Source organism: Haliotis rufescens, unplaced genomic scaffold (assembly GCF_023055435.1).
Source record: "Haliotis rufescens isolate VD_foot unplaced genomic scaffold, xgHalRufe1.0.p SCAF_11, whole genome shotgun sequence".
Classification (NCBI taxonomy): domain Eukaryota; kingdom Metazoa; phylum Mollusca; class Gastropoda; order Lepetellida; family Haliotidae; genus Haliotis; species Haliotis rufescens.
The window spans coordinates 21,727,357-21,743,451 of record NW_025963791.1 but is presented as its reverse complement, the minus strand read 5'-3'; the positions used below and the strand labels follow the sequence as shown (position 1 = coordinate 21,743,451).

Below are 16,095 nucleotides of genomic sequence, written 5' to 3'. Positions count from 1 at the left end.
CTTGTTTAACGTCGCGCTCAATATTCCAGTCTGAACCAGACAATCCAGTGATTGAAATCATGAACATGGACCTACGCATTTGGGATACGATGACATGCGTCAACCAAGTCAGCGAGCCTGACCGACCTATCCCATCTGTTCAATTCCGCTAGGAATATTATATCATATTACTATTATAAGTCTACGTTGCATATAGGGGACCTGGGCATTTCTGCAAGGTACGACGTTTGAGAGCGACTGCTCGTCATGGTGGTCTGCCTGGATGGTTGAGCAACTCGGAGGAATATCACTGATACAGTAACGTATGGCTGTGCAGGAGAAAAGTATTCCTTTAATCAGCCGCATCTTGTTAATCCGGTTATTAGATGTAAAGATGTCCGTATTATCGAGGTTCATGGTCACCTAACGATGATCCAATTCTAAGAAGTGTTAACACAATGTATGATCTCAGAAGAGGTGTGATAGTATATTTTAGGTATTATCACATCATCGTCATCAACCTCACCATCATCAACCTCACCACCATCATCATCATCAACAACCTCACCATCATCATCATCACCACCCTCATCAATCATCATCATCATCATCATCATCATCATCATCATCACATGCAGCGGCAGCAGCAGGATGAGGTATAAATGATTAATGTTAAGGAACTGATATAACTCATTTGATGAAGTAAGCTCTTTTCAGTGTGTTCGAACCAGATCAGATAATATAATCATCCATGTCCACACGCTGATCCTCGTTTCAAGAAGGACAAAGCCCTATCAAGATGGCATGCCTGGTGTGAAACAGACATGTAGATCTGCGATATTATGAGGATCGCTAACTGCATGATGATTAATGTACGATGTAAATTGAGTTGGCAAGCACAAAAAGTACGTGATTAATTACTCCAATAAAACAATCTGGGACCAAACAAATTGGTCCAAACATACTTCTTTAAAATTCAAGAGAGAACAAGAAACCCATATAAAAAGTATAAACAGGTTTATTCAAAACTTGAATAATAACAATCTAGAAAATATGTACATGATTTATGAAGATGTTCTTCTCTACCTCTGAGATAGCTTATAGAATAAACATACCGAGGAACGGAGATCACTTAGGTAACAACTATAGTGCTTTGCATAAGGCTTGCATAGATACATCATCAAAGAGAGGGTAATCCAGCTATTTCGTGCATGTGCAGCACATGAGATCACGACACTCTAAAGTTGACCAATCACAGGTCTCTACACAATGAAACTGACCAATGAGTAGTCAGATTACATCTGCGCCAAGGCACTTGATCTAGGAAGACAATAGCACTGTAATATGATGTCTACATTGTTTTGGTCATGCATATAGGCGCTACGCTGCGTCTTTGGCACATACAAAGCAACCCAAATCTAACTGCAGGCAAATATAATATGGCGTAGCTTGTTGCAACGCTTAAGAAGCACTTGTATTCCTGCATGAGCTGATGTGTCAGGTGTCTATTCTGATCGTATGTTGCTTGGCAAATAGTCTCTTTGAAGCTGATAGTGGAGGGATGCGGTCTATGACATAACATTTACATACACAATATGGCACAGTCCAGACGATACGTCTCTTGGACACACAGTCTCGTCAATACTGTCTGTAAGTCCGACCAATATCTTCTGGAGACACGAAAGATTGAGCGTAATGTCACAAAGAAGTTCGTTCACAAACGCAGTTCTGTTCTCGCTTCAGAGACAGACGCCATTCAAGCAGTCCTGGCTTCTCGAGCCTGGTTCCAAGAGCAGACGACACTCTCAAGAGCCTCAAGATCCTGTCATCCACATTGGTGGCCACCGGTATTATGCATTTGTGGGATGAGATCAAACACAGCTGTTGACAATGACGCCACTCAAGTATACCTTTCCCAGGTCTGTTCGCTGGGTACCGCAGCAGCAATGGGATTGAACATCTGTCGGTGGAGCCCCATAGCATACTGATAAGAAGGAGCAGCACCTACTGGAGCCGAGTTCTGGCCAAGGTAGGCGCTCTGAACAGGTCCACCAAAAGGTCCGGGATTGTCCATATTGTACCTAGACGTCGATGCATCATAAGCGTCGTATTTCTGGTCGACTCTGTAGGGTTGAGACTGGTGGGCCGGAAGCTGTTCCATCTTGATGTGAGAATTGTCTTCGTCTCTGTATTTATATTCTGGGGAGCCAGCGTGGAAGGAAGAGGAAGATGTTGATGGGGCGGCTTGATGGAGCCCGGCCGTCCGGGACTGTGACGACTGTTCACTGATGTCGTAGGGAGAACTGATGCTGCTGCCGCCGTTGGTGCTGTTGGTGGTACTGGTGTTGTTAGGCATGTAGGATTGGATGCAGGAGCTGGCGGAAGACACTCTGTAGGAATTGGTCCAGCTTGTGGCGGTGGTGGCGGGAACGTTGTTACCCTGGTTGCCGTAGCAGGGGGTGTAGTGGCCGGGGTGGGGACCCTGGTGGGAGCTGGGGAGGGCCGTTCCGGAGGGGGGTAGGTAGCGATCAAGATCAAGAGGATCGTCGAAGGGGTCGATGATTTCTGGGCTAAGTTCTCGGAGATCAACACGGCTGAAGTCTATTGGGTGACCGGAAGGACCCAGTTGTCCTGAAACACGAAACAATAACCGTTTTTAAAAACGCTGATCAATATTTAAAACAAAACTTAACTCGATCATTAAACTTAGTGCAGCGAAAGAGAGTATCGAATAACTATATGTTTAAAAAGCTTGTTAAACTTGAAAGAATAATCAAACAAGTCACAAGTTTACACATTTCATCTGAGACACAACTCACCTGTTCCAGCACGGATTCCCTTTCTGTCATAGATACACTTCAAGTTGAGGGCCTCGTGTTGGTTGGGTGTGGTAGGTGGGGTAGGGGGGCCGTTTGATCCCCCAGGCTGACTGGAGCACTCACTGGAGCAATCATCGCTAGGGGAGGAGCAGTCACCCACGGGCTTGAGCAGCACCCCCGGTAGAGGGCTGGCGTTTTCGTTACCCTGCTGTTGCCCCTTCAGGGGCTTCCTTCTGCGTGGCTGGTATTTGTAGTCAGGGTAGTCCTTCTTGTGTTGAAGACGAAGTCTCTCCGCTTCCTCCACAAATGGACGCTTCTCCTCCTCGCCAAGAAGTCTGTAAAACAAAGATGTGGAATTAGTTTGGCGTCCTTCAACAAGAAGAATGAGACAATAGACTATTCAGAAGACTATTAACATTTTTTTTTGCCCTCAATAGTTTTAATCCACATGCTTACAACTTACTTTCCGCCATAATAACTCGGAACTTTTTAACCACGCAAGATAGCTAAAACCGTAAGGACAACGCATGCAATAACAAGGGCCATTTCACAATTTTACCCCCAGATAAGATGTTACGAGAATCCCAAAGCTGTAACATGCATGATATTGTTTATGCATTAATATTTGTGGAACAATTTCATTAGTTAAGTTTGTGCTGTTTTCTCTATGAAGAAAGCTCCTATGTCAAACCTAAGCCGAATGGGTATGAACTTATCGTTTAACCAATCACTGCCTAACGTGGTGTGTACATAACGTATTTGTTTTGTGTAGAATGGCTAGTGTTGGCTTAAGTCGTAATATCTTCACTCGATCTCGTGGTCCTGTCGCTAACAAGGGTACATTGTGGCATATGGCATTATACCCTTCATATATATATGTTTGCAAAGCCCATTTGCTGGTCAAGTGACGTGTTTTATACAATGAATAACTTCATTGAAGTTACTAATACTGGAAACAGGGACTCTTAATTGCAGGTGTTACAAAGGCGAGATTGAGTCACCTGTGACAAAACTCAGCTAGATTTTCCTGAGAACGCGTAGCAACACACGTACTGCGCGGTAACTTTGTAACCCAATCACTCAGGCGGAAAATCAGCACGTTCCGCTGAAACATAGGGCAGGCGTTTTTACCTACAATATGCCCGAGGCCATAATGTTCTCGAAAGCCGATTCTTATGCAGGGGTTATGGAAAAGGCTGGACCTCAATCCGCGGGCAATATTTGACTAGATGGCGGAACATTGTGTTTGGAGTGCGAGACTTTGTAATGGCGGCCAGACTCAGTCCATGAGCGGAGCTTTGGCTAAACTCACCAAGGTCTTAAACCAAAACCCTCCCGCGTTTCTCAGATGTCAAGTTTATACAAAGACACGTCAGAACAAGCCTTGTTGACAGTGAAGATTCAGTTTAAGACAATCTCAGCAGAGTGGTAATCCCTACGGGAGTTTTACAAGGTGCGTTTAACCAAACTATGGCATCAAGGTCCCCCAGATTAACTCAGAAGATTAGTGATTAGGTCTGAAGGATTTGCGTGGAACCCTTTGCTTGGCTGTAAACGCCTCCCGTGAGCTGGAATCGTAAAAATGTCCATCAAGGTCGCATCAATATTAATCAGGGATTAAAAGGTCAAGCCAGGGGATTTGATATATTAAATTAAAAATTGGTTCTGTTTTTGAACATTTCCTTTACTGCAAGAGTGCTGGTTTAAGCAAACATGTCCTTCGAAGAAAAGATTTTCAATACGCGTTAACCAACGGCTTGTGGACACTTTCACATACCAAATTTAATAGAAATTTAGCAATACTTTAATGCTGTCTATATTTTCATATTTTCTATATTTTGAGTAAAGAAAAACATAAAGAATATTGTTTCAAACTGATATGGATAAGAAAAAGGTCAAATTCAGCTGGCGAAAGTGATCTCAATACTGCTGCGTATTAATTTTGCATTTACTGACGTAACCTTTGATCTGTTTACCAGTCAAACAGCTTCACTATTACCCTTATTGATAAATTCGCATATCATCGGTCATGTTAAGTCATACAGGCTACAAATCAACATCGACCATCTTACACTCACTGATTCATAAAATCAAAATTTATATTTTAGAATGTGCCCGCATAAATATGTATGAAGATTTTCCCGATCATAAGGAATCATTGGGGCTGCGGAACTTGACACAAATTCCTCCACGTCTTAGACGTAAACGGACGGATGCCGGTGGAGGAGGCGCTGACGAATGGGCAGAGGCTGATAAACTGGTATTTCCGTACAGTGATCTCAGCGGACTTATGGAATGCCATATAGTTACCATAGCGCTGTCAGGGCAATAGTTGCGGTAAGACAGAACCTAGTTGACCCTTGTTGTTTCCTAAACTTCTATTGAACAATCTATCAATGAAATCCGTCTCTTTGATTGAAGTAATTGTGCCAAAATAATTCAAATGAATTAATAATGTGTGCTCTCGTTGTACACATTCACATGGACGTGTTGAACGTCTACAAGTCTGAACATCATCAGTCTTAAGAGACGTTTTCGCCCATTGTTTGAAAGTCTACGATTTTGATTTTAAGTTTGAGATATTCTCATTTCTCGTTGTTGAAATTATAAATGATGTAATTTTTGGAGGAAGGTGTAAAATTTGAAACCCGTGCCATGTCTTTTCATTCGGTTACACAGTTACAGTAATATTGTCTTCTACTGCGTAATATTACCAGCTTGTAGAATTGGGGGTTAACTTGTACCCCTTGTCAGTGTTTGGTAATCACGTATAAGCTTGACAAGGGATTCAGTGTTACCACTGGGTATCTTAGTGTCGTAGTAACACCAACAAACGTGACAGGTCGCCAAGCAATGGCAACACGGTCACACGTAACGAACTATTTGTTTTAGCGGAAGCAGACAAAGGTTTTGGGTCAAATTCGACAGTTTTATGCCGAACACTGTGTAAGGATATTTCCGACATTAGTGAGCGTATGCTAAGAGATGAATCTGCCTGTGGTCACGACCGCACGAGACATGCACGTGCTATTGGCACTGCCGGTAAACTTTGACGAAGATTAATGATTGTACGTGACTTGCAAATTAACGTGACTTTCGCTACATTTCAATTGTATCCAACGTCCCGGCCTTTAAATATGCAAATAACAGCACGCGATTCGTTGGTCTATCTCAAACGGCGGGCGACTTTTATTGAACGTTGTCAACAAATGCGCCCTTTACACTGGACATGAAGCGAATACAATGACTTCTTGAGGGAGTCGTTGGACAATTTGATTAGTTTAATTCAAATATCGTTGACAAAAGTTTAAAACCTCTTGTTCAAGAATCCCCATTGTTTAACACAATGCATCACTTCAGTGATAGTTAGTTTTCTCTAACTTAGTAACCTCAAATAAACATTTAAAGACTGTAAAATGCAAACATTCTTTTTATTGAACATTACTGTATTTTGCTTTAAAATTATAACTGTCGTTTAATTTTCGTTTAATATGCAAATTCTATAACTTAAACAGTCAGTTGTATGCCACACTTTTTATAATTTGTCTTGCTGCGGTAAGTTTCCTGATTCAGTGATAATACTGTTTGGAATTGCAAGCTTGCTGTGTAAGTACATGTCCATAAATATTGTTCATTTTATCACTGCTGTTTACCGAAGCATGACAAAGGCAATTTATGACACACTTTGCTACATCTTGTTTACATCACTACTTCCTTTGAAGTGCCGCCAGTGGAATGCGCACTTTACTCTACCCAAGACCTTCGTAGACGATTTGAAGACACTGATGGTGATTTATCATTTAAATGATTCCATGGAATATTTAAAAAAGTTCGTTCAGAGAGAAATATCTAAATCTGAGAAAATCAACATAAAACATTATTTCAAAATAACCTTGAACGTTTTAAATATAGATATACATAGCAATATATTCCAAAACTAGCTGGTTAATAAAGGGAGTATTATGAATTCCTATAAGTCTAGGTAATGTATTTTCTTGAACGTAAATCAGCCCTGTTTAGTATCAGCGATAGGCCTGCCAAGTGACAGGGCGAGAGAAAAAAATGAATATTTATTGCGCTGACAGGTTTCCATACAAGGAAAGTGACATTAACAGGTTCTGCAGAAACACGCGGACCGATTCAACCCGGATGACGGCGGAGCAGCGCGGGGGACTTGCACGTGCGAGACGAACATCAACAAGTTGCAGCGGACGGGCCGGAGAATTGGGAGTATTTCTATGAATAAAGCCAAAGATATGCCAACCTTCCTCGCCGTTCTCCTGCAGACGGGATGCCGACGAGGCAAGAAACATTCTTCTATGTTTGGACACATCATGAGACGTGACGTAACCCCGAAATTGTGCCTCCACATAGTGTCTCAATCTCAATATAATGAAAAACATCCCTTCCCTGTCTTTGAGGGTTCATGCAATCTTTAATCATTTCTTCTATAACCATCAATCGTTGCAGTGATAAGTACATGTCAAGATTTATCTTCCTATCGCGATGTGGTAAAACCCTTTTAACGATTTTTGTAATAACCGTCCGTCATTATGAAAGTTATGAATAATAATATTGACACTAGCGTCTTATTACTATTTACTCGTTAGCACTGCACGAGCGATGATGCGTGTTATATGAACATAAACTGAATTTGGGAAGCTTATTTCTGTTATTTTATGGGGTTTTTTGTGGTATGATATTTTTCTTTCTTGAAAATTGAGATATACATATAGAACCAAAAAAACTATGACCAGATACCTACAGAGATACGATTCGTAGTCGTGTAAAGCTGCAGTACAAATAATTCGCGTACGATTTCTTTTTTATTCTTTTTTAGCCAATCTTGAATGTAATTTCTTGCTACGTGTTAGACATTGGGCTCGTGCGTGACATTGATAAGAACCTATTCATTTTTTATTGCACCTCTAAGTATACAAGATTGAATCTACGTATTTGATGGCAAATACATGTACGTTCGTAATTAAAACCTTCAAACGTTTCTAGGAACTATTTTTTTGCGCGGAGCGAGCACTTGTGAGTCACATGAAGAGATTAGGCTACATGTGTTACACTTGATAACTGACTCATTGATAGAAAGAAGGGACAATCTTGTCAACCTTGTGAAACCTAGAGGCTTTTAAAGATTATATATACAGGATTAAGTTGATTTAATAGTTTTTCCATGACTATATTGGTTCCAGAAAGACGGCTCGCAACACACCATTTCAGTCAAAGCACGAATACTGTTTATCAAATAATGTTTATAAAATATTTTCTTCTTGAACATTAAATTTTGATTGCAAAGAGTATGATTTTGTCTCAAAATGTCTATCATATTATTTTAACATAGTGACATTGAACTGTTTTAAACGAGAGATATTCTTTACACTATAGAAGGGAAAGGTAAGCCAAGTGAAGACTCAGTTCTATCCGACAAGACGGTAGAGGCGGTACAAAAGCTATCATTTGTATAGTAATTAGTACCGGGGGTACAAAATGAAGACAAATACCCTTGTTGGTAATGAATTACAAGTGGCACATTTTGCACAGTCGCTTGGCCACGCTGTGTTGACTATGAACATCACGCGCTCGGTGTTAACAATGTGGCAAACACCTCTAATATTGAACGTTGGGGGGCAAAGGAGCCGTATATAGGGACATTGCTAAGTTGCCCGGGTCCCTATCGTGGCCCAACCCCCTCCCTTAAAGCCCCTCACACCTGAGTGCGACCCCCGGGGGACGCCAGAAGACCCCGGGTTGGTTTGGCCAACGTCTGTCACATTGTCGTGACTTGTCTGCGGTCTTTATCAATTTGTCATGTGGCCAACATCCGCCATATGGGTTCAGATACATCACGCGCTGCCCCATGGTCAGTGCTTGATCGAGACTTAGCAACTTGACGTTATACTGGTCAGAAGAAGGAGCAACAAATGTAAAGGATGTTAAATCAGCTCGTGAAAAGGTGTTTGTTAGTTGACACATTTTGTTTCCTTTCGCTTTGAACAACAGTTTAAATTTGAGAATTGACACCGGCCACTTGAGCACCCCTTTCTAATAGACAGTGAAATAGTTGAAATATCTGAACATACTGTGCGAAATAACCACGAAGCCTGACATCGTATTCCAGAACATTTGCATGTAAATGAGAGGTAACATTATAACGGAACACTTGTAATGGAATATTTATCAAATTACAAGAATTCAATTGGTTTTGTTAGTTCATTTTCTTTCTTATTTGTTTTATCACTTAACCTGAACGAATGTTTGTTTAACTACGACGTAAAAAAGGAATAAATTAAAAATTGATTTGATTTAAATATTTGAAAACCCAAAAAATCTGTTTCTTGTGTTACGATTCCAAACAACCCAAGAAATCTCAGTTTTCGCCTGGATGTTGTGCTATTTCAAAATAGTCATCATAACATATTTGTTTTTGTTCAAAGGTCTGCGTTTTATCAGGTGTTGAAAAAATATAAATTTGTGAGGGCCTAGGAATATCTAAAGAAATAGGAAACTAAAACAACATGATTCCCCAACTGTTCGCCCGCCTGACGTCTGCTTAAAGAAGATAACTAACGCTTGGAATGTATCGTCGGCTTATTTCACATTTATGCATGTCAAGACAGGATATACTTGTTAAAATTCTTAAGCTATAAGTTTTCATTTTTACGTGTTGTGGGATAAGATGTGATTGTTTATAAGCGTTAAACTGGCGTATATATTCCTGTGACATGTATCTATACCCCCGTCAAAACCCCATGTCCGCCATTATGACCGATATCGCTGATAAAATGGCGGCTGATCGAAAACCGGCGACTGAAATGATGGTATCAACAACTGCTATCAGTTTTGGCAGATAGACCGACTTTGGCGGAATTGTTCCCATTTGGCAAGCTCTGACAAATTGTCACATGTATGTCTGTGTATAAACACAATGTCGTAACAGAGATGAATTTACTGCCGTCAAGCAGAGGCAGACGACATTCATACGAAACTAAACGTCATTCGTTACCGCTGCAAGAGTGATGACGCGTTAAATATGAATATAAACTGAATTTGGAAAACCTCATTCTGTTAGTTTAGGTTTTTATACGATGGGAACTTTCACGCTGGAGTCAGTTTGTCGGATTTGTTGTCGACCTATACAAGCTGGATACAAGAGCGAGAGTAATATTGTTTGGATAAGAAGATAACCCTACAGTTTTTCAGCGTTCTCACTCTTATGTATTTTAGACATCGGGGAAAAAAAATATTTCTCACGATTTGAGCTGTGACTTATCAGGCGGGAGACGTTGGAAAGCTGCGATATCCTTAGCGGGGATTTAGCTGGGACATGCTTTTTGACCTTTTAACACATGTGAGGACAAATCATGGACCACCCGCTCGTCCTTCATTGGACACGATGAAAAGGGGTGGGGACGGGAGGTATTTTGTTGTTGACCTGGAAAACAACTTTTGGAGTTAATTATGCGTAGTATAAATGGGAAAAGACACTTTCCAAACAACTCGGGAATGATTTCTTTAATAAACTGCCGGGTAGAAGAAAATATACACCCTTGTTTGATGCGGGCTAAAAAATTCAGAAAACAAGAAATGGTTATTCAATGGCAATGTATATGATACGGGTATCATTGTGTTTTGAACCTTAAGTTTGCAGTATTTCGGCGACTGTTTTCAGCCTAGTTAAGTTTTGATGACATTTGAAATAGTTTTGTCAAATCAAATTTTGAAGTGTATACTTTTTTTCCCCGGCAGTTTAGTTAAGTAGTTAAGATATTTCAATATTTTTACAGCACTAAGTCAAAGAACAAAATTACAAACTAAGCACTTTTATTAAGTTTCGGCTGGAATACATTGTTGAGTGAGTGAGCTATATTTAACATCGGCAATATAGCGATGAGATCACATTTACTTTACATTCATTAAGGACCAATAAATTGTAATAATCTGACATTTAATTAAAAATGTGAGCATGTCGTGTTATAATGTCGACCATTTATATTTTAATAGTTAATTTGACAATTCCCAGGTGACTATGAACTGTATTATGCTATTCTGTATAAAATGTATTAATTATTACCATGTGAACATAATAAATGATAGGTACAAATGAATTCTATGCGTCTTGGAAACGGCATGGTAAACTGTAATTTTCTTTAGAATCAAAATGTATTAGATGAGTATAATCGGCATCTAATCCTCAGGTAAGTAATTACATATGTCTTGTTATCTCGTTCTACTTCGGTTGGTAGTATTATCATAGAATTTAATATCATAACAACGTTTGAGCGCATCGCTTTTACAACCCTAATCTGCTGTGTCTCCTTCATAAAAGACTCTACGGGGTAACTCTTCGGCCTTCAACTTTATTTGTTAGTTTTTAAAAAGGATGGGTTTGATGGGCCGTGATTCCTCCGACAGTTTGACATACGAAAGTCGAGGGGGAAAACGCTCGATGCGTACGAAGTGCGCCTAACCGTATCCAAAGCGTGCACAAATCGTGGCACCATCCACTGTTCTCCGCAAACGATCTGCACCCCCGTGCGTACTTGCTGCACGGGCAACACTAAAAGCGCGTCGCCAAAACGCAACTTTCATATCATACGAGTCAACACTGTTATCAATTATGGCAATTCTCCGAAGATGAAAGCGCGTTGGAGTGTTGTCCCCCTGCAGGTAAAAAGGGGAACTCGGTCGAATGCCGGTGGGGACTCACACGACACACAACCTCTCCCCCCCGAACAGTCTCGAATCTCGGGGGAGAAACGCGAGCTGCCCCGATTCGCCCCATAGATCTGTGTGGTCCGAATTAAATCCTTTTCGCTGCCCTAGTTTAGGTTGATACACTATGTTATGTGACGTGGGGGACTTCTTATAGGGCGGGCGCGACAGCTAAGCCCAGTATCAAATATAGAGTTTCGCCATGGGTTACGTTATCCTGGTTAACGCAAGTGCGATTTCAGATTCGTACAAAAAGCGTTTTCCACGGAAATAAACATTCCTCGAAAATTGAAATTTCGAAAAACGTATGCACTGACATTATGCGCAGAAGCATACTACTAATAAAACTCTGCATGCATAAACAATCGGGTTTTATCAATAAAACAGTCAACGGCTACAGATAAGCTGGTTAAGTTGTATGACAACTTTCGCTGTAGGCGGTAGACATAATTAAGCAACATGGAAAGTAATTTGTTCCAATCAGCTTTTAACTTCATTAAATTGAATTTCAATTTGAAACAAAACTACCAAGAACAACCGCGGTTAGATACATGATTGAATGGATTACAAGGCGTACGTGGTATGTAATCAGTTCTACAGTAAACAACATATGAAAGTAACAATAAATTTACACGCTCTCTGTCCATCAAATAGCAGTAATTTAACGTAACAGTTTGTCTATGGGAGTGACGTTTATTGCTAATCTTAATATTTACAATCTTTCACTGGCAGGGCTCTCTACATATGTTCGTCAGGTCTCGCTGTCAGTGCGAGTTTCGGCGAGATTCGTTTGATCTAGCGTTGTGGCACCTATTAAAATGTTAGCTAATTTGAATTACTCTCAGCCGGAGGGAAGACTTCATGACATATGACATCTTTACTGATTAACCTCTCAAGCGCAAAACTCGGGTCTACAACCTCTTTTAACTTTCGTCTTTCAAACAGGATTAAATGTACTTGGCAGATAGTTGATTAATTAGGAAACGGAATATAGCATTTCAAGCGATTTTCATTACCCCGTGACGTCAATTGAATGAACTGTCAGTTTAGTTTTTAGGGGTATAGGTTTCTATTAGAATTGAAATCAAAATTAAAATAAATGCAATAATTGAAATGAAATAAAAGATAAACATGGCATCGATTTTGTTTTCGTTGTTTTAATACATGTAATTACTAATTTATTGATGCATATTTAATAACGTTTTAATGTTTTAATGTTTTAATGTTTATAATGGTTTACTATAACATCAAATATCGACCTCCGTGAACATCTCTGTCTACATGTGCGTTATCGCAGTCCTCAGTTTAATATGAAGACATGGGGCTGACAGAAATCAACAAGTGGTTTAAACGTTTAAACATGTGATATGCCATTTCGCCAACACTGTTGTATATTTCAGCCTCAGCGTAGACGAAATGTGCATAATTCATGCTAATAAAAGTAAATGGTAAAAGTTCAAAGTTGATTGTCGGGTATTTAAACTTTACAAACATACAACACATTTACAATGGGGCAGATCCTGTGCTCAAAACCACTTATTTCCGTTTCGCTCAGAAACACATGGTTTTAAACTTTTTGTGCGGAAAATAATCTTCTGATCTAGTTTGAAAGTCAACATGGAACATCTGCAGAACATGAAGAACAGTTTTTGCGGATAAAATCTCCCGTCTACGTGATCGCTCTCCGTGAAGTTGACGTAGCATTCGAGAGCCTTGTTTCGTCTCGGGTCGACTGGTGTACCATGCATATATAGCAAGGTGGAAGACGTCCATATTAACAAGAAGGCGACACATTTAAATTCTAACAACACTACAAAAGTGCTAAGCTATGTGTTAGTGAACTGTTTACAATAGGGATTTCAGCGTTGTACAGATTTATGGGCGAGACAGTTTGTTAGAAATAACATAGGGTGTTTACAGGTTAGGACATGACATATAAGAACACGGAGACAGTATACAAGGTTGATTCCTACCTCCAAAGCTTTCCTAAAGTCTTGCTCAGTTCCGCGTTATGAAGATGGGGATATTGGTCTGCAAGTTTCCTTCTAGCAGCCTGTGCCCACACCATAAAAGCGTTCATAGGTCTTTTGATGTGGGGCTTTCGCTTTTCCCCTCCGTTAGCCCTTGACGGAGTGGACACAAGTGACCAGTCATAGCCTTTGAGGACTTGAGACACAGCCTCCTGGATGTGCATGGAAAACTTAGGGTCATCCGCACCAATACCGGCAAGTCTTTCCTTCATTTCCTCTGGGGTGGGCATTCCGGGTGGGTCCCCCTCTGGGTGTCCGGGGGAGGGGGAACGCAGGTCGGGAGAGCGGCTGTTCTCAGTGTCGCTGCTCATGGTGTTGGGTGGCGTTAAGGTTCCAATGTCAGTGATGGTGGTTATGTCGTGTTGTCTTTCCAAAACTGATTGGACGTCAGACGTGAAGCCTTGTGTAGTCGCCAGGACAGTTTGCCTGATAATGAATTACGCTAGACAGTGTGGTGGATTTGATAGTGCCCAAGAACGCCCCGGGGGTGCTGTTGATGTATGTAAATGAGCCGATCTAAGCCCCGCCTCTTCTTCCCCCGGCGAACCAACGGTGAGACCGGCGCGGCTGGTGCGGCGGTGCGCACAGGATGAAACGAATTTGTCAACTCGACTCGCATTACCACTCTCCGGGGCGGAAAGAGTAGAACAATCTTAATAGCAGTTTCTGGTTTTAATCGCAGTGGCCTGCTCACAATATGAAGATAATAGGAGAAAAATAAACACTGCCTGGTAGAGCCCATAGGACACGTCCTCGTGTAAACCTCTTGCCTTTGCCTGGGGTATTAAGTGCTGCAGTTTTATTGAAAGGGTGGACTTGGTGAGACAGCGAACCTACCTCACCTATCTATCCTAAATTAAACACAGGTGTTGGTCATTTCGTTTTAACTTTTGCATCAGTTTCTGCCAGGATCCGTCTAAAACTCGTTGAACGAATGTAAACATTTGCATCAATTCAATTTAACACCACCTTGAAACTAATTTATTCAGTTTGATATTGCATTTGGATGTTTTGTAATCTGCTATACAGATCCATTGATAAACTGTCACTATCGCTGTACGGAGCTTGTCGCAGCTCGCGACGCCTTGACACGGCCCCATTTCATTCATAAGTTGCGGGTATCACGTGATCCTCAACTCAAGGTCGGGGCTTAGGGGGCGGGGCAGTGTACCCGATTATTGCCCGAGCTCAGCCGGGTAGGCGAACCATTCATGAGCTCCCTGTAGAAATATCTACCCGACATGTGCCGCCATTGTACAGCGTACAGCTAGTCCGGTTGTGTGGTGGTACAACAGCCAACGTGTGGCCTAACATAACTGCATACTCCAATGTGAGTTGGTCACGAAAGTAAATATAAAGATACTAAGTGTGACAGATAAGCTTAGAGTGAATATATCCCTGCAGCATGACGTGGCTGTCGATCAGGACTCATGATCAACTCAGATAAAAGTACATGTTCCCTTTTTGTAGCAATGTAAAATCTTATGAATCCACTGTATCCTCCTTTATCCTCTGTATTGTGGGACGGACGTTCATATGCATGTTCATAGAGTGTTATATTAATAAACGCATCTTAATCCAATTAGCAACATGACGATAGAAAAGAATTAAGTCCTGAAGTACTGTTAAACATTCAGACAGTCATTGACGCATGAACACTTCAATATAAACCTTATCTCTACAGGGACCTCAAACTTCACCTTTTAACATGTATACTATGAGTTTATTAAGAAGTCATCTACTTCATTTAATCTGAAGAACCATTTACTGGCAAGCTTAGAACTTCCATTACAATCCTGTTTTATTTTTCATCAAAGAATATATTTTTTAGTTAATGCGACAATATTAGGTACTTTATTCAAGAGTTAATCAAATATATTGAGGAAATACGCATTTCCGCGAAATACTCCCTGTGCTATCGATATAAGTTTGAAATTAAGTAGGGCGTTTATATTTAACACTGTTTTCTATAATTTCTAAACCTACATCAGTCACGATGATCTTTCCGACAGACTCATCGACAAATAACTCAAAATTAGCATCATATATTTACCATAATCATAAACCCTTCCTCAATCCGGGGACAAATGCATAAAACTGAGTGTGTGTATAGTTTATATACCAACACTCTTGAGGTGAATACCGTCGTTAATAAGACACTCTGTAGTGCTTCTGGAACGTATTGGGCGTCTGGCGTTTTGGACGTTTCTCCTTCAAGAGTTATTGCCAGAGAATCGGCCCACGATTCTTCATCTCCAGGCACCAATGGCGCCTCGAACTTTTCTACAGCTAATTACGATGGCTGCACAAATGTTGAGGGGACTGTTGATTATCTGAACGGGACTATTAAGATTTAATTTGTGGGTTGTGGAGAGATGTCGGGCGAACTTTCACATAAGGAAAGTCTATTGATAAGTCCCGTCAAGGAGTTTTGGGGTGGGATTTCGGATTTACGTTGTGGTCCGCTCTTGAAGGGAACTGCGACTCGCAAACCCCCGTTGGGTATGGTTTAGAAACTGTTTGATCTGCGATCAGAAATTGCT

The 16,095-nt window shown here is 40.8% G+C and overlaps 1 protein-coding gene across 1 annotated transcript; it reads right to left on the bottom strand.

Moving 5' to 3' along the window:
* Positions 1–981: 981 nt before the first annotated feature.
* Positions 982–14,057, bottom strand: LOC124137215 (transcription factor Sox-10-like). The gene is made up of 3 exons (XM_046503410.2): positions 13,496–14,057; positions 2,799–3,133; positions 982–2,610 (listed from the first exon to the last, which is right to left on the bottom strand). The coding sequence occupies exons 1-3, from the start codon at positions 13,861–13,863 to the stop codon at positions 1,880–1,882; spliced, it is 1,434 nt and encodes a 477-aa protein (XP_046359366.1). The 5' UTR covers positions 13,864–14,057; the 3' UTR covers positions 982–1,879.
* Positions 14,058–16,095: the final 2,038 nt, after the last annotated feature.

Bases quoted from the DNA above. Each gene is read 5' to 3' on its own strand.
- LOC124137215 (XM_046503410.2), bottom strand. From the start codon at position 13,863: ATGAGCAGCGACACTGAGAACAGCCGCTCTCCCGACCTGCGTTCCCCC. The intron at 3,134-13,495 runs GTAGGAATCAAC...TTTGTTTTACAG, and splicing joins ACTTTAGGAAAGCTTTGGAG to ACTTCTTGGCGAGGAGGAGA. The intron at 2,611-2,798 runs GTGAGTTGTGTC...TTCGTGTTTCAG, and splicing joins GGGAATCCGTGCTGGAACAG to GACAACTGGGTCCTTCCGGT.